Source organism: Mirounga leonina, unplaced genomic scaffold, assembly GCF_011800145.1.
Source record: "Mirounga leonina isolate KUSES-001 unplaced genomic scaffold, KU_Mleo_1.0 Mir_167, whole genome shotgun sequence".
NCBI classification, from domain to species: Eukaryota; Metazoa; Chordata; class Mammalia; order Carnivora; family Phocidae; genus Mirounga; species Mirounga leonina.
In genome coordinates, this window is record NW_023270422.1 from 546,203 (window position 1) to 573,867 (window position 27,665).

Below are 27,665 nucleotides of genomic sequence, written 5' to 3' on the forward strand. Positions count from 1 at the left end.
GATGTGCTTCAAAATGACACAGGGATAGGATGAATAGAGGTATGGATTGGTCAAGCATTGGTGGCTGTTGGAGCTGAGTTAATGGGTACCTGACATGGTGGTTCAGGATAACATTGTCTACTTTTGGGGTGCCTGGGTGGCTCAATTGGTTACGCGGCTGCCTTCGGCTCAGGTCATGATCCTGGAGTCCCGGGATTGAGTCCCACATTGGGCTCCCTGCTCGGCAGGGAGTCTGCTTCTCCCTCTGACCATCTCCCCTCTCATGCTCTATCTCATTCTTTCTCTCAAATAAAAAAATAAAATCTTAAAAAAAAAAGAAAAAACCATTGTGTACTTTTGTGTAAGTTCAAAATTTACCATGATAAAAATGTTTTTTAAAATACGTATGCTCCTTGGGTCACCTGGGTGGCTCAGTTGGTTAAGTGACTGCCTTCGGCTCAGGTCATGATCCTGGAGTCCGATCCTGGAGTCCCAGGATCAGGTCCCGCATCGGGCTCCCTGCTCAGCAGGGAGTCCGCTTCTCCCTCTGACCCTCCCCCCTCTCATGCTCTCTCTCTCTCTCATTCTCTCTCAAATAAATAAAATCTTTAAAATACATATGCTCCTTGATCTAGCAATCATGCTTCTGGGAACACCTCATGTTTATTACAGCACTGTTTTTAGTGGCAAAAGAAAAAATATATAGTGATAATAAGGGATTGGTTGCATAAATTGAGGTAGATAGCCACACAATGGACAATTTATTGTACAAGCATGTCTTACTGCTCTTACTTGGAGAGATTTTCATAAGATATTTTTGAGTTAGAAAAATCAAGATAAATAATCGTAATATCTCTTTTTGTAAAATGAATAATGTTTTTAAAACCTCTGTGTATGTTTGTATATGTACATATCGTTGTGTAAAATCTTAAAAGCATGGAGCAGAATCTGAAAGGATATATACCTAGCTAAATGTGCTCTGTTGAATCTATTTACTAACATCACACATGATCTTCTAATTGCCAGATCCTTTAGCTGCCTTTTCAGTCTTTCTGTAGATTTTGGCAGTGTTGACCACATTCTTTCTAAAATTCTCCTGTGTTGGTTTTTGGGATGTAATTCTCTCCTGGCTTTCATCTAGCTTCCTGGACTGTTTCTTCTCAGTTTCCTTCTAGAATCTCATCTTCATTTCTTCCTCATTCCCATCACCCTGTGTTGGTTTTTCCAAAGATTCTGCTTTCTGGACTCTTCTCATGACACATATTCTCACAGATAAATTTCATCCACACTCACAGTTTTAATTACCATTAATGTGGTGAGGCCTTCCAAATAATCGCTCTATCTTTCTCTTAAGCCTCAAACTTGTGTATTAGCTGCCCTCTGGATATTACTGCTTAGAATTCCACAGAAGTCAGTAGCCCTGAATATAGAACTTCTTTTTCTTCCATTTACACTCCTTGTTTTTCCTGTCTCAATTGGTGATAGCATCATTCAGCTATACATATGTCACTTGTTAGTCGTCCTAAGCTCTTCTTCCTCCTTTTCCTTCAGTTCAGTTATTCAGCAACTATTTTGGAGCATTCATTATGTGTCAGGCACTATTTAAGTACTAGAGATACAGCTGATTAGGAAAATGGAGATACTAATGTAATCATCCACCTATCCCTGTCAGTTTCTACTTTTAAAATATTTGTAAATCCATCTACCAGTTACAAGCTGCAAATCATTTGAACATCTTTGTGCTATATGAAATCAAGACCATAATAGCTGAAAGTACACTGGCTTTCATAAGAAAGTTAGAAAATAAGATTTGAAATTTAGAAATGTGATGTTATATGATATATATGATAACATGATATGTTAATTTTCCCATTTATTATGGCTACAAACTCTATAATTCTGGTCTTTTCAGAAAACAGTAGCTATAAAAAGCAGCTTTTATTATAAAACTCTCCATTAGAAAGAGGTGCTACAACAAATTTTTCCCATGGAAGAGGGAAGGTATCTTATTTAAGCTTAAATGTTTAATTAGAAACACATCTTCTAGAACCTTTTTTGATTTTCACTGATTTTGACTGTTTCATGTGTTCATCAACTATGTATTGGTTTTTCAGAATATTTATTTTCCACATGATGAATGTACCTGAATTATTGCATGATCAAAGTCCCTCAAGGAATGATGCAAAACTCATCAGTAAGTATCATACAAAGATTTTGGAGTTGCTGAAAAAGACTGATGAAAATACCCAATTTATTGCTTAATTTACATGAGGTCCTTATTAGACTTAACTTTGTCAAACTTCATCTGATCTAAATTTAGAATGTATTACTATTTAATAGAAAATTAATTTAACTGCCCATAGCTGTTTGTATGTATAAGGCCTGATAGCATCATCACCCATCCAGTATATCACATCATCCATGTGACAGATACACTTTAAGTGTTGCAAAGTTAGAGAATATAACCAAGGCATTGAATTTTAGAAATTACTAAATTTGGAGGAAATAAAGGGTGTTAAATATGTAACATTTTAAATATGGTTTATTCCATTAGGCATTGTGCTTTATGACAGTGCTACTCAGGTCAGGGTAGCTGTTCCACAAACTGTTATTGGTCCTCAAGATAAGGAGCTTGTTCCAGAATGTAAATCAATGCATTCCTTCCTTTTATCAAAAAGGAAAAAAGGCTGTGAGTAAATATCAGCTGAGCTAACCAGTGTGCTAGTGACATAATTGATTTCCATTTTTGGTGCAGGCTCCTCATTTCTTCACAGATTAGTAATAAACAATTTGCAGACTGGCCTCAGTTCAAGGACTACACTGAATAGCTGTCCTATGTCATACACATCGAACATTTATGATACCGTTGCAGGAATACATGTCCTGGTTAGTACAGTTAGTACCAATGTGCAGCACTTTTAAATTTGCATAATTCTTTAGTCTTTCCCCCCTCCCACCCGCCAACTTCTACCCTTTTCCCAGTCTTATTCCATATTATCTTCCTGCATAGAAATTCTATCTAATAATGGTGTTTGCTATAAATATTTGCTTCTTGCTACCCTGCTGAGGACTCAGTCATATTCAGAGAGCCATATCATGCTCATGAAACATAATTATGGTGTAGAGAAGTGGGTAACTCTGTGTCACACAGTGCCCGCCCCAGTACTTTCTGACATTCATTAATTGCCAAAGTAGAGATTCTGTTGTAAATTTGCAGACATTGATTTTATTACTTAAACAAAGTGGCCACTGAACAAAGTTGAAAATGCCAGTCATTGTCAAAAAAGTTATTCACCTTTTTCTTTTACTTTGACCACTAGAAATCTGGCCTTGTTTATTAAGCAGCTGCTGTAAGCTTTGCTCACTTGCATACTTCAACTTAAGCAAGGAGATGCTCCATCATAATAAATAGATGAGCTACATTTTAGCATCTGCTGTAAAACAGATTAAGAAACTTCTAAAAAGACAGTGATATACTGTTACCACTGATGTTTACGGAGTACATTTCTGTGTCATAAAATACACAAAATGACCAGTATTTTGAAGCCTTATTTTCTTAAATTAAAATAGTAAATTGTTAACTATTCTAAATATATTGTCATAATTTGTGAAACTCATTTCCTCAGTTTTATATTTCAGGAGCTATGAAAATATGGCTGATACATGCATATATGGAATTATAACAGTTAATAAATCAAGAGATTAAAAAAAACAATTACTTAAGTCAAAATATACCAGAAATTTTTATTAAATGGATTATGTGATGTTAACAGTTTAACCATAGGAAGAAGCATCACCTTAGGAAACCTTTTAACAAAGCACACCTTTTAACCTTAGAAGTATGAAGGTATCTACAGGAAGAAATTACATAAGATGTTTTTAGATTGTTAAAATATATATCAACATACGTGATCATTAGAAGTTTAGACTTGATAGAGCATTTTATAGGATAAAGGAGTTTGTATGTTAGCATACCTAAAATTAAGGATTTTTCTGTTTAAGATGTAAAGAATATTTTATTTTCTTGCTTTCCAAATGGCATTTTTAAATCACTTCCAGTATAAATGTTAGGAAGTGGGTTAGGTCAAGTGTGGAAAACTATAATCCATTTATAACCCAAGAACCTTATTTTATTTAATTAGAACTGTTAGCAACCTTTTTGATTAAATCTTTTTCTGAAATTGTTGAGTGGCAGCAAGCACAGTGTTGGGTGTTCAGCACCCTTTATTTTTCACATATCCCTGTAGTACCAGTGCTTAGAAGAAATGAAAGACACTTAGGTAACCATAATATACGGAGGGCTGAGCATACAGCATGATAGGCAATTAGATATTCTTTGATTGAATGCCCAACCAGAAGAAATTCCATAGTGTTTTGCATAGTGTTTTCGCATGCTCTGCTTTTTCTCCTCTGCTTTGTGACATATATGGTACACTTTACACACAGAGTTCTGATTTTAATTTTTCAAACGTTCTCCTAAATATCACGCTGCTTCTTCCTGAATCCTAAACAAACAAACAAAAAAACCCTCTACACTTCTCTTATTTGAAAATCAGTACTTTCAAATCAATACAGATTTTATCATATGTCTTATGTGGATTAATTATAGCGACCTAGTTCCAAAGCTTAAGAATTTTTAATTCTACACGGAATGTTTTTTAAAGAAAAATATATATGTCAAAATTAAGTGGAGAAAAAGGAAACAAAGTTAACTAAATTACCATTTACTGTAGATACTCACTTTTTAGCAGTGTCTATAAAAATTACACAGTTCTATATTTTTTACTTGCTCATCTATCAGAAAAATAAGTGGAGAATTGTGGTTGCAGCTGAGATGTTTTTTGGATGTCTGCAAATGAATACTTTATAAGTCTTGAAATTCTATGTTACATAAAATAATGGTCTGCTAAATATCCCTCTTTGAAGTTCATGTACATATAGTAGTCAAGATATTTCAAGTGTATTTACCCAAAATATGTAAAGTTATTTATCATAAATACCAAGCTAATAGGTTTTTTGTTAATAATATGTTAGCTTGATGGTTTTCATTACAAACTGAATTTCTGCCAGGGTCTAGCAACTTAAAGTGAGTCTGTCACATAATTATGGTAGTTGAGATATTACTGAATATTTAAGACTAAAACTCTGTAAAGGGTACATTTGGGCAGAACCCTTTGACTTTTTAAAATATTTATTATATATGCATACATTTGAATGAGTTCAGCCTTAGCTATATCATCCTGTCTGCAGAAGAATGTTTTATCTAGTCATGGTTAAAAGGACCTCCATGTAATACATATACATATATATATATACATGTATATATATACGTATATATATATTATAGTACTATATAATAATCTTACGGAATTAGCTGAGACTGGGTGATTTTGTCAGTTTCCTTTAGTGACATCAAAATTTTTGTAGTGATACTAGTCTTATTTTTAGGAGAAAAATCTTGATTAATTTATACTTTATAGAATTAGTTTCTATGTTACTGACATTTTAGTAGAAAGGCAGTGTATAACTAATTACAATTAAGTGAGGGAGTATACAGAGTGTTGTGGTACTTGATTTTATTTCCTATGTAGATTTTACTTTTAGACTTTGTATTTTCAACTGTTGATTATATTCTCTTCCTTCCCCAGCTTGCCCCTAAACTCTTGACTTTAATTCTCTTACCTACAACTATTACTGTAGAAATACAGTGAGAATATGTCCTCATATGGCATACTTATTTCCAGATAGATGTATGACTTCTCTTCTATAAAGCAGTATTAAAATACCTAAACTTTGGGGCACCCAGCTGGCACAGAGCGTGCAACTCTTGATCTCAGGGTTGTAAGTTCAAGCCCCACATTGGGTAGAGAGATGACTTAAAAATAAAATCTTTAAAATGCCTAAACTTTACTTAGGAAAATTGTGGCTTAGAAGTTGAGATTTACAAGAGACTATATAAAATTACCCAATGTTTTATTTCCCGGTCTCCAAGCTATATTTCTCAATCAGTTTAGGGATATGAAAGCTGTAATGATTTGTTTCCTAAAATGCAGGTCTATTTTTTTTAGTGTTACTTCTTTGGCTATATAATATAAATAACTTGTATAATTAGTCCTTAAATATGTTAGTTGCGGTTAGTGAACTATTACAGAGCAAAGGAACAACGCAAAATACATATGAGAGGCTTGCAGCAGTTGTGAGGTACTCCTCCAGTGAAGCCTCAGAGAATCTCTGAAACTTAGTTTTTTCAGGGAACAGTCTCAGCAGAAGACTGAGATTAGAGAGAGCCACAGATCATTGCAAAGTCCTCTCAGAGGAGGAGAGGCCTATTGTAGAGATTCACCACAAAACTGCTGAAGAAATGAGTTTTCCCCTTTATCAATACAAAAAGAAATACAGAGATTTAAGGAAAGTCAAGTGAATGAAAGACAAAAGGGCCAAGATGAACAAACAGAACAGTTGATCTTGGAAAATATAAATAATGTAGAAAGCAGAAGGATAAGTTTTTCTTGGAGAGCCTTGGTGGGCAATAACAACAAAAGGCTGCTGTGAAAAAGTAGACCTGGAAAGTCCTTCGAACTCAAAATATTTATCATTACTGAAAATAAATATTCTATACAGGACTAAAGAACAGACTGGACATTGCTGAAGATCTTGAGATCAAAGAGAAGAGCAATGTATAAAACATTTTTAAAGAGACATTGGAAATATGAGAAAAATGATAACAAAAACAGAACACATGCCCAGGATAATATAGTATTCATCTTACAAAAAGAGCAAATGCTAAGAAGAAAATAGATTTTTTAATTGAAGAAAATGTCTTTTAAAGAAAGATTTACGTTTGTGGAATAGAAAGAAAGGGAAAAAAACTCCACATCTCGATACATCACAACTTCAAGGATAAAGGTTTTTTTTTTTTTTAATCCTATAAGCTCCCAGAATCACAGGGAAACATGTTACCTACAAAGGAAAGAGATTGGCATCAGATTTCTCATCCTTAAATGTTTTAGAAGACAGGTGGAGCTATAGTTAGAGCATTCTGTGAAATATTATTTTGAACCTAGAGTTCCATTCCCACCCACCTATCACTCAAGCGTAAAGGCTAAAACCTCGTTGGACATGCTTTCTATTCTTTTTCTGAAAAAATTATTCACATATATTTCTCTTTAGTGACACAAAATACAAGTCTAAAAGGAAGATACAAAGACTAACTCGGGATTTTGGTGAAAAATTCCAGAGTGACAGCAATGAGCAATTAGCATATTTTTGAACAAAATGTCAGCTTTATGAGGAATGTTATCAAGAAAAGAGTAGATAACAATACACATGTTGTGTGAGTTAGATTGAGAGTTCACTGTGTCTGGTATTACTGATATGAAGGCATATTGTCTGAGCTGATGAACAAGAAAAAAGGTGAAAACTCCAGGGAAAATAAAACATAGGAACAATTCATGGCCTAATTATAAAGCAAGCTAAAATGTGACAGATTTTGGGCTGCTCATGGAGCACATACATGCTTTCTGAAATGGCAGTAAGAGGTGTCTGTTGGTTAGGCAATTTAGAAAAGTCAAGAGAACAGATCTGAAGTTCAGAAATTCTGTTCCCTTTATTATTTCTAAGTTAAATTCAAATAAAATCAAGTGTAGTACTGTAAGTTATGAAGAATGATTCTCTTGGGTGGTGGGATTATTTAATGGGTAGCTTTTTTTCTTTACCCATCTCTATTTCTTGGTTTTCTGTCATGAACTGTTTTACTTTTGTAATAAAAGAATAGTAAATGATCCTTGAAAATAAAGGAAATGAAAACAATCTTTATAATAAATAAAGATTACCAAAGAGGTATAGCTTAGGACTTTTAATGCACTAGCCCATCACTGAATAAAAATGACATAAGCAAACAACATTCCAAATGTAAATTTTGTGTTTTTTTTAAGTAATCTTCCTTGTGTTAAAAGAATACTTAGTTCTGTTTGAGTACGTTACACACACACACACACACACACACAACTTTAAACATTGTGGATATTTTGGTAATGGAAATCAAGTCATAAAGCATTTTTTTTCTACTCTTTTTGAAATGGCTGTTTAATAATAAAGCTCAGATTTTAGTATTCCATACTATCTAGATTTGATCCCTGGATCTCTAATTACGGGCAAGTTATTTAACCTGTGTATGCTAAGTTCCATATCTGTAAAACAGAGATTACAGTACAAACCTCATCAAGGTGTTGTAAACAAAGGTTAAATGAGTTAATACATGAACGCATGTAGAATATCAACTGGCACAGAATACACTTGATAAATATTAGTTTTAAAAATAGTGAAAATATGAAATAAGGTTATCACATTAGACATGTCTAATTATTTAAAATGATATGTTGAGAACCATACTTATATAATATTGTAGCTTTGTAATCTTTAAAAATGTCATTTGTATTTACCATTATAAAGATGGAAAATCTATTCAAGTTCACAGGTTTGTAGTCATTTAAGGCAGTCACAACATAGCTGGTTTTCCTTTATTTTTTTATTTCTAGCTTTATTGAGATACAATAGACATATAACATGTAAATGTACAGTGTACAGTGTAATGATTTCGTATATGTGTATACTGCAGAATTACCACAGTAAGGTTAGAGGACACATCCATGGCCTCATAGCTACAATTTCATCTGTGTGGTGAGAACTTTTAAAATCCACTTTTAGCAACTTTCAAATATACAATACAGTGTTGTTAACTATAGTCATCATGCTGTACATTATATCCTCAGAACTTACTCATAACTGGAAATTTGTACCCTTTAACTACCTTCACCCATCTTCCCCATCCCCTGACTTTTTTTCCTTTATAAATTGTATTAATAGTCAATGAGTGAGGTGTTTTTAATCTCTTATTTCATGTATTTACGGAATATATAAATCAAGATATTGTGTATCTAAGATGTGAATATCTCAAAATCACACAAAGAATAGAGAGATAGCGAGTTCACATTTGAAATTCAGCTTTAACCTCAGGTGGGTATGTTTAACACCATTATTTGTTACTTTCTTAGTTCAAATACTTTACATGTTAGGTTAACAGATTTAATATAATCCTTTATTGTAGAGCCTAGGTTTTTGTGGCAGAGTTATTTTCTTGATATACTCCCATCATGAAATAAACATAAAGAAGTAGAAGGTTTTCATATGAATGCTTATGGATTATGGCATGGTTTTACTGGGTGTTTGTATAGTTCATCCTGACTATATTTAGAGTTTTTATGTACTCAGAAGTAACAGCATGATGGTTGTGAGTACCGATATTAGAGTCAGAGAAATGGGTTTGAAGACCTAGCTCTGCCACTTATTAACTATAAGGTCATGGACAAATGTATTATTAACATTATTACATAGTAGTACCCTAGACATATAAGGTGGGTACAAAAATGAATGAGGTAATTTATAGACTTGCGTAAATACGGTATGTTAAGCTTTCCCCATGGATTATTTTCAACAAAAAGTTCTCATCTACTTACTAAGTTGTAGAAGAAACACTTGTTTTTAAATCATTCTATAATGGCATTAAATTCCAATTAGCAAATGAAATAATTATATAATTGTGTCTCCCCTTCTCTGTTTCCGTTCCCATTTCCCATCCCTTCTTTGAGGAATACTAAAAAATCTTTTACATAAGTAGTTGTCTTTTTATGACTAGTATTTTTTATGTTTAAAAATATAAATTCCACCAGACAGTAATATAAGAAAATTGTTTCTTGGTTCACTCTATTTCTTCTTTCCCCTCACTGCCTCCACCTGCCCCTCCTCCTTACCCCAGGAAAAGTCTTTGTCTACATATGTCCAGTTTTTACTTGAAAAACTGGTGGTTTCTGTTGCCCTCATTCTGAAGGACCACATACCTCCATTGTAACCCTGTAGTAAGTGAAATAAGTACCTGGAGTCAGCTTGAATCTTTTTGTCTTCAATTTTCTGATACTAAATTAAATACAAAAGGTTATGGGATTCAGTTCTGGCTTTAAGTTAATGTGTGCTTTATTTAATTTGCCGTGTTAAATGTACTTTTTATTTAAGTGCTTTTCATTTAACGATATATTTTTCTCTTTTTATCTAAGCAATAAATTAATATTTATCACATGCATGGTATGTACCAGGATATACTAGGCATGTTACGTAAATTCATCTAATATTCACAATAGCCCTGTGAGTTAATCCCTAATATTAGATTACTGACTATTAAGTGACAGAGCAAAGATTCAAACCTAGGGCTAATGACAGAACCAATGTACTTTTCCATTGTACCATGCTGATTGTCACTGGGTGTGAAAAGTTCCGAGTCTGATGATCCTGGTATCAGCATAAAACAACAATATGAGTTTAGTGTAGATTTATTTGACTTAATGATAACTGTTCAAAGCGTGCCATGATGAAACTCATGTTGATTATGAATGAATGTGGCAGCTTCTGTTAGCCAAAAAGAGTTCTGAAAATGAAGTAAAATAGCTGGTGTTTTTGTTGTTTGCCATAGAGTCTACCATTCATTATTTTAAAATCTTCAATGAAAATTTACATTCTCATATATATAACATTCCTGAAAATGTGCTTACATGTTACCTGACTCTGTACTCAGAAAATTAAGAAAATTATTTAAAAAAAACAAACAAACTCTGGGCACCTGGGTGGCTCAGTCTTAGGTTAAGTGTCTGCCTTTAAGACTCAGGTGGTGATCCCAGCCAGGGTCCTGGGATGGAGTCCCACATCAGACTCCCTGCTCAGCAGGGAGTCTGCTTCTCCCTCTACCCTTCCTCCCTGCTCATGATCTCTCTCTCTCTCACGCTCGTGCTCACTCTCTCTCAAATAAATATGTTTTGGTTTTCTGTTTTATTCTGTATATTGCGTAGTGTATTCATTTTTTAAAATATTTTTGAATAGATTACAGTGTAATTGTAAACAAATTAATGATTTTACCTTTATTATCAAATTTTTCAAATATATGCAAAAGTAAAACAATATTATGAAGCCATATGTATTGATGACCCAGTTTTACTAATTACCACCTTCTGGCTAATTTGTTTTGCCTCTCCATTCTTTCATACTCCCATCATTTTGAAGTCATTTCAGTGGAAAATGTTTCAGTAGTTACCTATAAAAGAAGGAAATTTTTTTACTTTAAACATAATCACAATACCATTATCATACCTGAACTGACTAAATGTTATTACTATTAAATATCCAGTTACTGTTCCAAGTTCTGATTGCCTCATAAAGTCAAAAGGTTTTTTCTTTAACTTTTTCAAAGTCAGAATCCAAATAAAGTCCATATATTGCAAATTGGGTTCTATGTTCCAAGTATCTTTTAATCTGTAGATAACTCCCTTGCATTCTTATGTTCTTGCAATTTGTAGTTGAAATACCCTGATCATGTGCTGGTAAATTTTCCCAAAGTCTGGATTTTGCTCAGTGCATCTCCATGATTTCATTTAAGGAAAATTATTTTTCCAAGTATTATCTTGCCTGAATTTCAAATTTTCTTAGTTTACCTATAGTGAGTTTAATGGTAAACTGGCTTTAACATTGAGAAGGAAAAGTCATTTGCAGTTATTACAAAGAAATTTTGCTGGAGGTTGAGCAGATTATTTTAATGGTTCTGATCAATTTTCTTAATTTTTGTCAAGGCTGAGGTGAACATTGGGCTTCTTTTCAAACTGATTTCTAGCAGTATTGGCATAAACTCTTCGTATAAATTATTAAAATATTTTACATGCTGATTTTTCCCATAATTTTAAAACCTTATTTTCATCACTACTTTTCAGAATATCAACACACTGTATATACATCTAGTATTTCATATGAGTTCTCTAATTTTCCTGTGCTTCAGAATTGAAGTCTTCATTGAGCTTCTGAAGGAGGCTAAAGATGTGCTACTTTTTTTTTATTGTTATTATGTTAATCACCATACATTACATCATTAGTTTTTGATGTAGTGTTCCATGATTCATTGTTTGCGTATAACACCCAGTGCTCCATGCAGAACATGCCCTCTAAGATTTGCTACTTTTACTACATCTATCAGTTTCTCTCTTAATTGTGTTATTACCAGTATCAGCAGTTTTTCTGATAAATACAAACAAAATACATATGTATTCAAATAACTGTATAAACACTATATAAAAATGGTGCCATTGCTTAAAAATAAATTTCTGGCTAACTAAAAAAGTTCAGCAGCTGATATATGAGAGCATGAGGTCAATATAGGAAGATAGGCATGTTAGTGCATAATGTGTGAAAGTGCAAACTATATGAAAATTCAAGGTGGCTTAAAGCAAATCAAATAACAGCTGTGCTCCACATGACAGGTGATATGGGAACTAATGGCATGTGGAGGAAATGTTTGCCACTTCTTCAAATTGCTGAGTTTTAAGGGGACATCAGCAATGAATTACCCAGATAGTGGCAACATCATTTGCCACCTGGATGTTATACAAACTTGCAGAGTGGATAAATTTGTATTTCATGTTTATATCCCTTTCTACAGTCCTCTTGTTCTACCCTATGTACCCCCACTTGATTTCTTGATTTCTTTTTTTTTTTTTTAAGATTTTATTTATTTGACAGAGACACAGCAAGAGAGGGAACACGAGCAGGGGGAATGGGAGAGGGAGAAGCAGGCCTCCTGCTGAGCATGGAGCCTGATGCGGGGCTCGATCCCAGGACCCTGGTATCATGACCTGAGCTGAAGGCAAACGCTTAACGACTGAGCCACCCAGGCACCCCTGATTTCTTATTTCTTAATGTGGTTCTAAAACGCCGTACTTGCATATTTATTCTGCATCTGTTAAGCACCTACTATATGTTTTAATGAAAGTCCCCAAGTGTAAGTCATGGACTTATGTTTAAAGTATCTGTTGAATAATGTGGAAAACAAGCAGAAAATTACAGCTACCTCACTGAAGGTTACCTTCCCACAAAGGAGTCTCAAATGCCATAAATAGGCCATTTTTTTTCTCAGCATACTACCATCCCTACCATGCTCCATCCCACAAATATAAAATACAAGTTTTCATTCTCTGGATGCTATAGATTTAGGGAGGCACTGTTTATAAAGTAATATATTATCGTAGGTTTATAGGAAGCTAAATCTTGTGCGTGCATGTATTTAAGCATGTACTCATCTAGCAATAGGTGGAATGCATTGAGGATATATAGTGGCGCAGATAGCCTTCCCTTTGCCTTTTTGGGAAACACAGTCTTCAACTCTCCCAGGTGGTGAGAATAACAGATTTAAAAAAAAAATGCACACCTTTAAAGTGATGTTCCCAAAGGATAAATGAGAAGTTAAATATAGCTCCTTCCAAACCATTCCAAATAAACATGTAATCTCCATAAATACCAATGCAAACATAGCCTCAAGACAAGTCCCCTACCCAACACCCTCCCCATAACAGGTGACTACCCTAAGCCCTTCCTATATGTAAATTCTTGAAGTGCTCCTCCCCCTAACCTCTAATCTAAAATATCTTCTAGTTAAGTAGTTGGGAAATACTAAAGAGCAGCTGATCAGAACCCACATAAATATGCATGTAAACTTGGGGAAGAGTGAGTAGTATACTAGTTAATATGGCTAATGCGAATAGCAAGAAGAAATGAAAGGTGGGAGACAATGTAGAAAATACTGTGAAGTTGGACAAAAGCATCCTGGGATACATTTCCTAAGGGTGACGTAACTTTGGACCACGCTGCTTAACTGGCTCAGACTCTGTTTACATGTCTCTTATATAGGAATAATAATTGCTGTTATGAATAAATGATAGTAGGAGAGAAGAGTGTTTTAGATTTTCAGAAGTCTCATACCATCATCTTTGTAGTTTTTATTTTATCCTAGAGTAGGGAGCCCTCAGATGAAAAGAGACATATATGTTCTGTAATGCTGGCCACATTGTGGTTAAAGTGATAACTGATCTAGGCAAGAAATGATGAGAACCTGAGCTGGGACAGTGGTAGTGGGAATAGAAGATGGATTTAAGAGATAGTCCAGAGATTGAAACTTTGAACAGTTAATTTTGGAAGTTGAGGATTGAGAATGTTAAAAATGGCTCAGAGGTTTTCAGCTGGAGTAAGTGGGTTACTTGGTATGCTACAGAAGTGGAAGATAGTGGCTTTACGCAGCAAGAGGAAAAAGCTGCAGAAGAGAAAGTAAGGAGTTGAATGTTCTCAATTTTGAGTTAGGATGGTTGGAATGAGTCCCAGAATGTCCAGGTTAGGCATCTGAAGCTCTGAGGAAAAGTAGAGACCTGGACTTCACTATAAGTTCAAGTTTTAGGGTCATGGTGTATTTAGTTTTGTATCATCATCATCATCCACTCCCAGAATATATGTGACATTAGAATAATTACACGTTTCCTAAATTAATATAATTCAAACCATTTTAAAAGCCTGGTCTCTACTGAATTTCTTATTAGGCTTGTGAGATGTAATTGATTTGTCAAATGCACACTGGTGATTTTGGAGAGATTTTGAAAGAGGGATTTACTTTATATGTTACCATCTCTCTGCATTGACTGCTGCCCCTTTTTGGATACCATACAAGAAAAAATGGAAATGTATCCGTAGAGAAAAAAGTCAAGCCTAAGGATAATAGTGACCTCAAATAACATTTAACTATTCTGTAAGTGTCACTAGTGTTTGTTGCAATATCTGAAAGTGCCTTGAGAAGTACAAGAGCAAATTTCAAATGTATTTACGTGTTTTTAACCAATTAAGCCTTCTTTTATTATTTAGCATTTTTTTTATGGAGAAGAAAAATGCTTTAACAAAAAGTTAAATGCTTGAATGATTGCTTAACCTTTGTATTTCTCATTTTCCTTCTAGTTTCCCAAATAAAATTGTTTGAGATGATAAACAGAGCAAAGGTCATGATCCCAGGGTCCTGGGATTGAGCTCCTTGTCCTCCTGCTCCCTGCTCATCAGGGAGTCTGTTTCTCCCTCTCCCACTGCCCCTCCCCCCCTTGGTGTTGCTCCTGCCCCCAATAGAGAGCGAGCGAACGTGTATGAGCCGGAGAAAGGGAGGGAGAGAATCTTAAGCAGGCTTCATGCTCAGCACAGAGCCCCAACGCAGGGCTTGATCTCGCAACCCCGAGATCATGACCTAAGCCAAAATCAAGAGTCAGACTCATAACTAGCTGAACCACCCAGGCTCCCCAAACATTAACATTTTTTAAAGGAACTTTCTGTCAAATAATTTGATATATGTTTTAAATACAAATTCAAATTTACTGATTAGATAATTGAAGACTAAAAGATTGGGACAAAATGGAAAAAAACAGTATAATAATAGCCATGCCATTTGACTATAAGAATTTGAGGATTTAGAGTGTCTAGGTGATTTTCTCCGTATAAAGTGATCATCTCCTAAGAAAGGCAAAAAATCTTCATGAGAGCAGCACAGGATTATTGCCACCATCTGCTGAGAACCAGCCTGCAATGGAGCAAGCCCACTGGGCATATGCAACTCAGTGACCAGAGCCAGGTTACAATCCTGCACTGGAGTAATGCCACACTCCTGTCATGGACATTAATTAGTGTCAAGCTAACTTTCTCACTTTAAAACTTACATTTTTATTTTCCCTTTTAAAAATGTAGTCTTTGAAAAAGAACCATAGGAAAAAAAGTATATCTGGGTTGGAGAGCACTGCTTAATTACCTTCAGTTGATGAATCAGGAACACAAGTGACAAATCTTACATCTCTCATGGTACACATATATGTTTAATTCCCTTAAAGAATTTGCACTAAATCTTGAATGTATATTCAAGATAAGCACTATGATATAATAAGCAAAACATACATGAGATTATATGTGTGGTATAATTTAAATAATGTATTAATATGCATAGATAAAAAGACCAGGAGAAAATAGGCTGAAGAAATTATAAAGTGACATTACACAGGAGGAAATACTACATGGCAAAATGAGCCACACCAATAATCAAAAAAATGGTGATGCTATTTCATACCTATTAGTGAACTTTATATCTAATATATATATAGTTGGCTCCACACCCAGCAAGGAGCCAACATGGGGCTTGAACTCATAACCCTGAGATCAAGACCTGAGCTGAGATCGAGAGCTGGACACTTAACTGACTGAACCACCCAGGCACCCCCTATTAGTGAACTTTAAAAAAAATTTTTTTCTAATGATAAAGTATCTGTTATGCTAGGAATTTGGAAAATAGAGAAAAGTTTGAAAAAGAAAATAAAAGTCACCCGTAATTCCTCCAGAAAAAGTTTAGCACAGATACTCTTCTGATGCATTTCTCATTTCTTTTTTCATACACAAATTGATATATTGCTGTTTTCAAGTAACATGTACAAAAAAATTTTCTTCATTATTAGATATGTATAATATCAAATAATTGGAAACAACCTGAATGTTTAAATGACTTAAATGATTACAGATTAACTTAATGTAATATGCAGCCTTTAAAAATAGTAATGAAGAAGATTTAATTTTAGGAGAAAATGTGATCTGTTCAATGGAAAAGAGCCATATGTAAAATGGTATGCACGCTGTAATTGGATCTGCTCGTTCAGGTCATTGTTATTTCTATGCCCTGAAATCCCTGTACATCTTTCTTGCCTTAGCTTTAGTGCCACTTCTTTGAGAATCCTGCTTTCCTTCTCTAGTTCTCCCAAGCAGACTGCTTCCCAAGTGCACCCTTTCAACCTAGTATCTATTGCCTTTTTGGCTATTATCAGGTTGTATAACTGTTAAAGAGGCAGGACTGTCTTTTTATCTTATCACCACCTGGCACCTAACACTGTGTGCCTGATGGGACAGAATAAATGCTTATTGAAGTCTGATTCTTAGTGTAGAACTGAGGTTTTGTGGGATATACAAAGGAAAAAAGCATTCCTAAATTCCAATAAAAGTAATCATCTAAGGAGAGACAATATAAATAGAATAATTATATATAAATCATAAAGAATTAAATCCTGGAAAACTACACATAAAGATAAGTTCTCAAGAGCAAATTATAAATAAAACATTAACAATAGAAAATAACACCTCTTGTATAAGTAACTTATTCTTGTAGTCACTTAATCAGGGACCAAAATAAACACTGCTTCCAAAATAGATGTTCCTTTTTGCAACATACAGTTCTTTAGTTTGATACTATATATTGCAATATTGATGGCTGGGAATGGGGAGCATTTGCAGCATCTATACAAGCACTTATAATTCCAAAAATGTTCTTTTTTATACCATGTGTCAGTATAACCACATTACTCATTAGAATATTCCTCTTCTCCAAAAATAAGATTGTGATCTCTCCAGAGCTCCTATACAGTGCCCAGTACCTTATAGACACCCCAAAATGCTTCTGGAATTTGAATTTTTATGTGAGAAGAGTATTTGGAGGCTAGATGAGTTTAGAGGAAGCTTACTATATTAAATTTACAATTTTAATAAATACTTAACAAATTTATCATTTTTATAGTGAGTATGCTGTTTCCTCCTTGGTCAGAGGCCTCAGTTTTCTTTACCTTTAGTTAGAAGCCTGAGTTTCCTTTCAGATTGAGTCCCAATGTATACAGCATACATTTCAGCTAAAAAAAGATGCCCACCTAGGAAGAAGAAAAAAATCTTTTTCTTAAAAATGATATAAGGGGTGCCTGACTGGCTCAGTCAGTGGAGCATGTGACTCTCAGGGTTGTGAGTTCGAGCCCCATGTTGGGTGTAGAGATTACTTAAAAATAAAATCTTAAAAAAAGGTGATATAATGAAATAGAATCTGGCAGTGTTTTGGCTACATTTATACTACTTGAATGCAATTAAACTTCCATGTACTTAAAAGTAATTTTGATGTACTTAAAAATGTGTAGAAATTGAGCCCATTACTTCCCCCCATTGTATTATATTAGTGTCAGGTCTAAATTATAGATAAGAAAACTAAGGAACATAGTAATTTTTTTCAAATTACATATGTATTCAATTATCTCTTACAGCCTTGATTATGTAATTGGGGGATACATGACTTTATTTTTTTTTAAGCAGATAGTCATGTGTCTTGTATAGGCAAAACCATTCACCTTTATTTAAGTTACTATATGAGAATCACTTGATCCCTCGTGATTTTATTCATAAAAATTCTGAAACATATAAGACAGTAGGTGATATATACTTAATTAGTCCCTTTAAGTTAGTGGTTCTTAATCCTTTTTGCATCAGAGAATCTTCAATATTCTTCTCCAGAAAAAAAAAAAATGTACATATATGTAAAATTTTATATAACCAGTGTTTCCCCTGAATTCAGTCCTCTGGATTTTCTGCTTTATACTATACATTTTTATATCATGTATCTTTGATATGTGAATTCTGAATTCATTATACTGTGTGCTTTTAGAAGTGTCAAGGGATCCCATTATGAAGCAGATTCTTTATAAAGGTTTTCCAAAATACTGTAGCAGAGTTCTTACATATTTTATTGTATTATTCACATATAATTCTGAAATTTTTTTCTGAATTGAAATAGTTACTTTATATGCTATATTTTTCTCTCAGCCTTATTTTTCTGGCAATTGTCTCTTGACCAACAACAGATTTTCTCTTCTTATTCTAGATTCTGAAGAGGCTCGGTCTGTAAATCCTTCCAGTGTTGATGAAAATATTGACTCTGAGACAGAGAAAGACTCTCTCATCTGTGAAAGTAAACAGATAATTCCCAGTAAAGCACCTCTTCCATCTGCTCTTGATGAATATGAGTTCAAAGATGATGATGATGAAGAGATAAATAAAATGATTGATGACAGACATATTCTTAGGAAAGAGCTACGAAAAGAGAATGAAGCTGAAGTAGAAAAGAATAGTTTATTTACAAAACAGGAGAAAGCTTTCTATCCTAAATCATTTAAAAGTAAAAAACAAAAGCCATCTAGAGTTTTGTATTCAAGTTCTGAAAGTTCAGATGAAGAAATTCTTCAGAATAAAAAGGTTTCTGCTCCATGTTCTGTCCCTGAAACATCAAATTCTGATACACAAACCAAAAAGGAATATGGAGTTTCAAATGAACACAAACAGAAAGGCAAAGTTAAAAGAAAATTAAAGAACCAGAACAAAAATAAAGAGAACCAAGAGCTGAAGCAAGAAAAAGAGGGGAAAGAAAATACCAGAGTAACAAACTTGACAGTTAATACTGCACTAGATTGCTCAGAAAAGACCAGAGAGGAGGGGAATTTTAGAAAATCTTTTAGCCCAAAAGATGATACTTCGTTACATTTATTTCATATCTCCACAGGTAAATCTCCTAAACATTCTTGTGGACTAAGTGAAAAGCAGTCAGCACCACTAAAACAGGAACATACTAAAACATGTTTATCACCAGGAAGTTCTGAAATGTCATTACAGCCTGATCTTGTTCGGTATGATAATACAGAATCAGAATTCTTGCCGGAAAGTTCAAGTGTAAAATCTTGTAAGCATAAGGAAAAAAATAAACATCAGAAAGATTTCCACTTAGAATTTGGTGAAAAGTCAAATGCCAAAGTAAAGGATGAAGATCATAGTCCAACATTTGAAAATTCAGATTGCACGCTGAAAAAAATGGATAAAGAGGGTAAAACATTAAAAAAGCATAAATTAAAGCATAAAGAGAGGGAAAAAGAAAAGCATAAAAAAGAAATTGAAGGTGAAAAGGAAAAATACAAAAATAGAGATAGTGCTAAAGAGCTGCAGCGGAGTGTAGAATTTGACAGAGAATTTTGGAAAGAGAATTTTTTTAAAAGTGATGAGACTGAAGATCTGTTTTTAAATATGGAACATGAGTCCCTAACAGAAAAAAAATCAAAATTGGAAAAAAACATAAAAGATGATAAATCAACCAAGGAAAAGCATATTTCAAAAGAGAGGAATTTCAAAGAAGAACGAGAGAAGATTAAAAAGGAAAGTGAGAAATCTTTCAGGGAAGAAAAAATAAAAGATATAAAAGAAGAAAGAGAGAATATACCCATAGATAAAGAAACAGAATGCAGTTCTTTAGGAACAAATGCCAGTGAAGAATCTATAGGGTTACACTCAATGGAAAAGGAAACAGAGATGGAAAAACAAGAAAAGCATATAAAAGAAAGTAAGGAAAAATCTGAGAGGCGGTTTCAAACTAAAGAAAAGGATGTTGAGAAGACTGAAAGAAAAAGTTCTGAAAAAGAGAGGAAGATCAAACATGAGCATAAGTCAGAGAAAGACAAGTTAGATCTTAGTGACTGTGTTGACAGAATAAAAGAAAAAGACAAGCTGTATTCACATCACACCGAGAGGTGCCATAAAGAAGGCGAGAAGATAAAAAATATGACCACCATGAAAAAAACTGATGATAGAGAAAAAAGTAGAGAAAAGATGGAGAGAAAACATGACAAACCTGAAAAAGAGAGGCATCTAGCAGAAAGCAAAGAAAAGCATTTGATAGAAAAAAAAAACAAGCAAGCAGACAATAGTGACTATACTAAATCAGAAAAAAGCAAAAATAAAGAAAAAGACAGGGAGGTAGATAAAAAGGAAAAATCTAGAGATAAAGAAGGCGTAAATATAACTAATTCCAAACACTTCCAGGAAGAGAAGAAGTCAAGTATAGCAGACAGTAGTAAAGCACAACATGAGAAAACTTTATCCCTTAAAGAAAAAACAAAAGATGAACCTTTGAAAACCCCAGATGGAAAAGAAAAAGATAAAAAAGATAAAGATATAGACAGATACAAAGAACGAGACAAGCATAAGGATAAAATTCAACTAAATAGTTTACTCAAACTAAAATCTGAAGCAGATAAGCCTAAACTTAAGTCCTCACCAGCATCAAAAGATACTCGACCTAAAGAAAAGAGGTTAGTGAATGATGATTTAATGCAGACAAGTTTTGAACGAATGCTAAGCCTTAAAGACCTAGAAATAGAGCAGTGGCACAAAAAACATAAAGAAAAAATTAAGCAAAAAGAAAAGGAGCGGTTGAGAAATCGTAATTGTTTAGAACTTAAAGTAAAAGATAAAGAAAAAACAAAGCATGCACTAGCTGAGTCCAAAAATAAAGAACTTACTAGGTCAAAGAGTTCAGAGTTGACTGATACCTATAGCAAAGAGAAACAGTCTAAAGATGCTGTAAGTAACAGATCACAATCTGTTGACACCAAAAATATAACAAATTTAGGGAAGTCATCTTTTGTTTCAGATAATAGTTTAAACAGATCTCCTAGATCAGAAAGTGAAAAGCCAGGTCTCAGCTCCAGATCTGTATCCATGATTTCAGTTGCTAGCTCAGAAGATTCCTGCCATACTACAGTGACGACTCCCAGGCCTCCAGTTGAGTATGACTCTGACTTTATGTTAGAGGGTTCAGATTCCCAAATGTCCTTTTCCCAGTCACCTTTTTTGCCAGTTGCCAAATCTCCTGCCCTTCATGAAAGAGAATTAGATAGCTTGGCTGAACTTCCAGAGCGGATTAAACCACCATATACAAGCAGACTTCCAACATCCCATCTCCGATCATCTTCTGTAGAAGATGTTAAACTAGTTATAAATGAGGGGAGACCAACTGTAGAAGTTCGAAGATGTAGCATGCCATCTGTCATTTGTGAACATACAAAACAATTCCAAACCATATCAGAAGAAAGCAGTCAAGGTGGCTTAGCTGTGCCAAGAGATGTTTGTCCTTCTCCCAAATCTGAGGTGTCCTCAAATGTGCCTGAAAGAGAACTTTCAAATGTGTCTAACATACATTCCAGTTTTGCAGCCTCTCCAACTAGATCTGTAAGCAGCAAATATATTTCAGCTGATATAAATGTTATCAAGAGTACTGTTCCAATGGGCACTTTAATGGACAGTCCCGTGCATTTAGAACCATCTAATCAGGTTGGTGTGATCCAAAATAAATCATGGGAGGTACCTATTGACAGACTGGAGTCATTAAGCACCAGTGACTTGATGTGCCCAAATTCCAGTACACCTGATCAAGATTCTTCTGTTCAGGGTTTTTGTAATTCTGAAAACAAAATATTGAAAGAACAGAACACTGATATTTTCCAGACTGAACTGCCAGGAAACTCTTGTGCTCAGGACCCAGCGTCCTTTCTGCCTTCACAACAACCTTGCTCTTTCCACAGCCAATCAGTTTCAGATGCTGAATCTCTTTCTAAACATATGTCTATGTCATATGTTGCCAATCAAGAGCCGGGTATTTTACAACAGAAAAATGCAGTTCAAATGATCAATTCTGTTTTAGATCCTGATAATGAATCTATGAAAGAGATGGAGAATACTTTTGTCCTAACAGATGTTCAAAAGGCAGATGCCTTTGTCCCAGTGTACTCTGAAAGCACTGTTCAAGAAGCATCACCAAATTTTGAAAAGGCTAATACTTTGCCTGTATTACCATCAGAAAAAGACTTTAGTGGAAGTGATGCTTCTTCCCAGCTAAATGCACATTACACATTTAGCAAACTAATGTATAAGTCTTCCAATGGCCATGAGGTTGAAAATAGCACATCTGATATTCAGGTTATTTCACATGAAAAAGAAAAACTGGAGAGTTTGGTCTTAACTCATTTGAATGATAAGTGTGAGTCTGATTTATGTGAAATGAGTACAGGGATGCCAAAAGGAAACCTAAATGAACAAGATAATCCAAAACATTGCCCTGAAGGTGAAAAGTGCTTGCTTTCCATTGAAGATGAAGAATCACAACAAAGCACTTTATCAAGTCTGGAAAACCATTTGCAACAATCAGCTCAACCAGAGATGCATAAATACGGTCAAGTAGGTAAAGTAGAATTAGAAGAAAATGCTGAAGACGATAAAACTGAAAACCAAATCCCTCAAAGGATGACTAGAAACAAAGCAACTACAGTGACAAATCAAAGCAAACAGATTCTTGCTAGCTGTACACTATTATCAGAAAAAGACAGTGAATCATCATCTCCTAGAGGAAGAATAAGATTAACTGAAGAAGATGATCCTCAGATTCACCACCCACGGAAAAGGAAAGTGTCACGTGTACCTCAGCCTGTTCAAGTGAGTCCCTCTTTACTACAAGCAAAAGAGAAAACTCAGCAGTCTCTGGCAGCCATTGTAGATTCTCTGAAACTAGATGAGATTCAGCCATACAGTTCAGAGAGAGCAAATCCGTATTTCGAATACTTGCATATACGGAAAAAAATTGAAGAAAAGCGCAAATTGTTATGTAGTGTTATTCCTCAAGCACCTCAGTATTATGATGAATATGTGACATTTAATGGATCATACCTCCTGGATGGAAACCCCTTAAGCAAGATTTGCATTCCCACAGTAAGTAACATCACTTGATATTCATTTGCAATACTGTCCAGTAGAAGTATAATGCGAGTCACTTAATGTAGTTTTAATTTTTCTAGTAGCCACATTTTAAAAAGTAAAAAGAAACAGGTAAAATTAATTTTAACATTTTATTTAACTGAGTATATTGAAAATCCTATTTCAAAATATATCCGTGTAGAGAAATTATTTATGAATGAGACACGTTATAGATATATATAGATATAGATATAGATATAGATATATAGTACCAAGTATTGGAAATCTTTGTACGTAATAGTACATCTCAGTTCAAACTAAGTGTGGCTCACATTTTCAGTAAGTGTTCAATAGCCATGTGTGGCTAGTGGCTACCTTACCGATCAGTCTACAGTATTTTCTTTTTCCTTACCTGCTTTTCCTTTCATCCCAAAAGAGGTACGCTTTTATTTCTTTGAAAGGTAACTCATTTACATGTGCTTCTGAAACAGTCTTCTCTGGAACTTTCCTCTGTAGAGCCACTTCTTGCTCGTATATTTTTAATTTTCTCTCTCTATTGGCCTTTATCCACCCACTCCGAACACCCTATTGACAGACTGGAGTTATTAAGCACCAGTGATTTGGTTCTCCTTCATCCTGGGGAGAAAAAAGTTACCCCGTGACTCTGCCATTTGTCAAGATCTCCCTCTGTCTTTCCTTTACCACTGCACTCTTGAAGAGTAGCCTATACCTGATGTTTTTTCTGTTCATCCCTTAAACCATATGCACCGGCACAGATCACCAGTGAGTTTGTAATGCCAGATTTGTTGGCCTCTTTTTCTTTCTACTTGATCTTTGTCATGTTTGACATTGTAACTGTCTTGTTCATGAAATTTGCCCCTCGTTGGTTTCATGATGGTACTCTCTTCTGGTTCCCTTGCCTCAGTGACTTATCTTTTTCTCTCTCTTTTAATGACTCCTCTACCCACCCCTTTAAGCATCAGAGTTCTCTAGGAATCAAATCTTCAGTCAACTCTTTGTCATTGTGGTCTTGGCTATTCCTGTGGTTTCAGTACTCTTCCATATGCCAGTTTAGTCCCCCAAAATTCTTACCTAGCCATGTCATCTCTCTTGACCACCACAGTCAGCTGTAGGTGCCTCCTAGGCAGCATCACCTAAAAGATCTGCAGATACCGGTCAAAGGTTTAGTTCCCTAGGAAGTGAACCCTGAGATTGTGTGCAAGAAGCTTCTTGGTGAGTGTTGTCAGGAACAATACCTGTAACCGTGTGAAGGAACCACAGTTCAGCAGAGCAAGAAGTCAAATATAGTTGCAGCACTCATTTCATCTGAACCCACAGGAGCTCTGGATTGGGGTGGCCCTTCTGACAGGTAGCCTGCCTCCAGGGAGGGAACATGACCTTGGGCATACCAACTGTCTTCCCTTCCAGTGTTCCCATTGCCAGTTCCTTAAGAGGAACTCCAGTGAGAGCTTTCAGCCTCCAACACTCCTAGGAGCTGGGGGTTGAGTGCCTCATTCCTGAAGGAGGAGCCTAACCATGTGCCAAGTATCCACTCCAGCCTCAGACTCCCAAAGACCAAAAGAAATTACTTATCTCTCACTCTCTCAGAAACAAATCTTTATTTATTAGTGATGAAACCAGTAACCATTCTACCTTAGAACTCTCTCCATTAACTGTACCTTCTACCACCACTCTGTTTTAGGGCCCTCATCATCATCTCTCACTTAGAACATTGCAGCAACTTTGTCACATCTTTTTTTCCTACTCTCTTTCTGCAGAAGCATTCTCTTTTGTTGTGAAATATATATCCTTTTTAAAATAGTAAAGGGGCGCCTGGCTGGCTGGCTCAAGTCAGAAGAGCATGCGACCCTTGATTTCAGGGTCATGAGTTCGAGCCCCACGTTGGTTTAGAGATTGCTTGAATAATGAAACTTTAAAAAAAAAAAAAAAAAAACAATAAAAAACTGTTTCCCTACTTAAACATCTTAGCTGTGATTAGCTGGCTTCCCATTACCTACAGCTTTAAATCTACATCTAATTTTACCATAACCATTCATTTTATAATCTGACCCCAATCTACCCTACCCCTCCAGTTTTATTTTCTCACGACTTCCAAACTCACCCAATAATGCAGCCAGTATTTAACTCACTCTTCAACAGAAATCTCTTGTTCACTACTTTTGGTACTTAGTGCTGTTCCTTTTACCTGAAATACTGTTCTTGCCAGGCTTCCTTTTCTGTCCTCTTCTTTCTATCCTCTTCCATGCCTTTGTTCCAGCTGTGTTGTCACCTCTGTGCAAAATCTTGTCAAAGCAGAATTGTTTGTGTCTTCCTCATACCTTCGCTATGATATCATAGTTAACTGCTCACATGTCTGCTCATAATCTGATTATTAAAGGCTAGGACACTATTTATCTCTTATAGAATGAGTCCCAAATTTATCTTCAGCTGTGAATACACTACTGATTTCCATGTGTTTCTAGCTGCTTCTGAACATGACCTGAGTGTCCCACAGTATATAATTATCAGGTCCAATACCAAACCCATTTATCCTATCTCAAAAGTGCTCTTTTTGCCCTCTGATTTAGGTACTGTCATTATCTGCTCTCTAATTTCCCAGGCTAGGAACCCAAAATTCAACCTCCATCTCTTCCCCTCTGCCTTCCCATCACATCAGTCACTAAGTCATGTTCATTCATCTCACTTCCTTTCCCCTCCCTCTCTTACCACTGCTGTGTACGGACCACATTAGCTCCATAGACTATTCATTCACATATGTGAATATTGCATAATCAAATAGTCAAAGTATTGTGTAAACAAATAATTCATAACCATGACAAATAATTCATAACCATGTGCTAAGCATTGTGCTCACTGGATATCAGAAACCAGCAAAACAGGCATTCTTCTGGGCGCCTTGGGTGGCTCAGTTGGTTAAGCGACTGCCTTCGGCTCAGGTCATGATCCTGGAGTCCCGGGATCGAGTCCCGCATCGGGCTCCCTGCTCGGCGGGGAGTCTGCTTCTCCCTCTCCCACTCCCCGTTTGTGTTCCCTCTCTCGCTGTGTCTTTCTCTGTCAAATAAATAAATAAAATCTTTAAAAAAAAAAAAACAGGCATTCTTCTGAACAGCTGCCATAGGTTTTATTCTAAACTGTTCTGTCACACTAGCCTTCTTACTGTCTAGGTGCCTAATATAAGTCAAATCTGATTCTGTGACTACCTGGCTAAACATCTTTAGAGACTCCCAGTTTTCTATAGAAAAAGTCCCCATCATTGTCTACAGGTCCTCCCACACTTCTCTAGGCTTGGCTGTAGTTACTACCCTATTACTGTATATGATGCTTCCCCAGGCTATTCTGTACTGTTTCACATCATGCCTTTGTACGTGTTCTTTTTTCAAAGCCTAGTTCAGAGAAGATCAAAAAGTTAGAGGAAAGATGGTTCTTTAGTCCCACATCCACAGAATATATGTTGCTAGTGCCCTTTAAATCTTAAAAGACAGGGATTTTGCCATTACTCTACTACTAATAAGCAGTAATAGTAGATTTAAAAGAATAGAGTTGTAAATAAGTAAATTTGTTGTTTCTTCAAATTCTTTCAGCAAAATAATTTGTTAATAACTTAAAGAATATAAAGCTAATAGTTTTCGTGTTTCCTTTGTTTCCCCTTAAAGGGTAAGAAATTTTAACTGAAGTATGTTGTATCATAGGCTTGAAAAATATAGGTAAAATTATGAAGAACCCATTTAAGTTAAACTTTGTACAAGCTGTTTCACTAAAAACAATTCTAATAAACCATAGTAGGTTGCCTTTTTAGCGCTACCTATTGAGAGATGCATATATAATATGACACACATATTTGTATATATGTTATGTGGGCTTGTGTGTGCTTGTGTTTATGATTACCTTTTCTTATTCCTTCAAAGGTGATATAATACAAGTTTAATTCCCTTGAATCCTGGAGATATAGCTTCGATTAAATCAGAATTTAGTTATATCAAATATTGTTTCAGAAAGCTAAAACTGGAGCTGAGAATTTTTTCTGAGTCTAGCAGGGAGTTTTTTGTTTGTTTTTAATGAGCATTATTAAAGAAACACACAGCACAGTATAGTAGAAAGAGCAGTAGTTTCCAGGTAGTATACATAAGTTTGTCTGGATTTTTCTACAAACCAGCTGTGTGATCTTAAATAAGTCCTCTGATTCTTAATTTTCACATCCATAAAACAATAATACCAACTCTACCTCAAAGCAGGTTGAAATAGTATAAGCCATAACCCATTAAAAACGTTAAAATATTGTATAGATGTAAGGTTATCATTATTTTATCCAGCTCAAAATAACTTTAAGATTTGTATTTATTAGAGCTAATATGCAAACCCCC

At 35.0% G+C, this 27,665-nt stretch overlaps 1 protein-coding gene across 4 annotated transcripts in view; it reads left to right on the plus strand.

Annotated features, from left to right (window-relative positions):
* The window catches only part of ANKRD12 (ankyrin repeat domain 12), a 124,680-nt gene that overhangs the window by 82,602 nt on the left and 14,413 nt on the right, over positions 1-27,665 (plus strand). For 3 of the 4 annotated variants that reach the window (XM_035013797.1, XM_035013795.1, XM_035013796.1), the window contains one exon: positions 18,596-23,298. In XM_035013797.1, the coding sequence (XP_034869688.1) occupies positions 18,596-23,298 (4,703 nt within the window). Of the gene's footprint in view, positions 1-2,093; positions 2,174-18,595; positions 23,299-27,665 lie in introns of all 4 variants that reach the window. The other variant, XM_035013798.1, reaches the window with a different exon arrangement.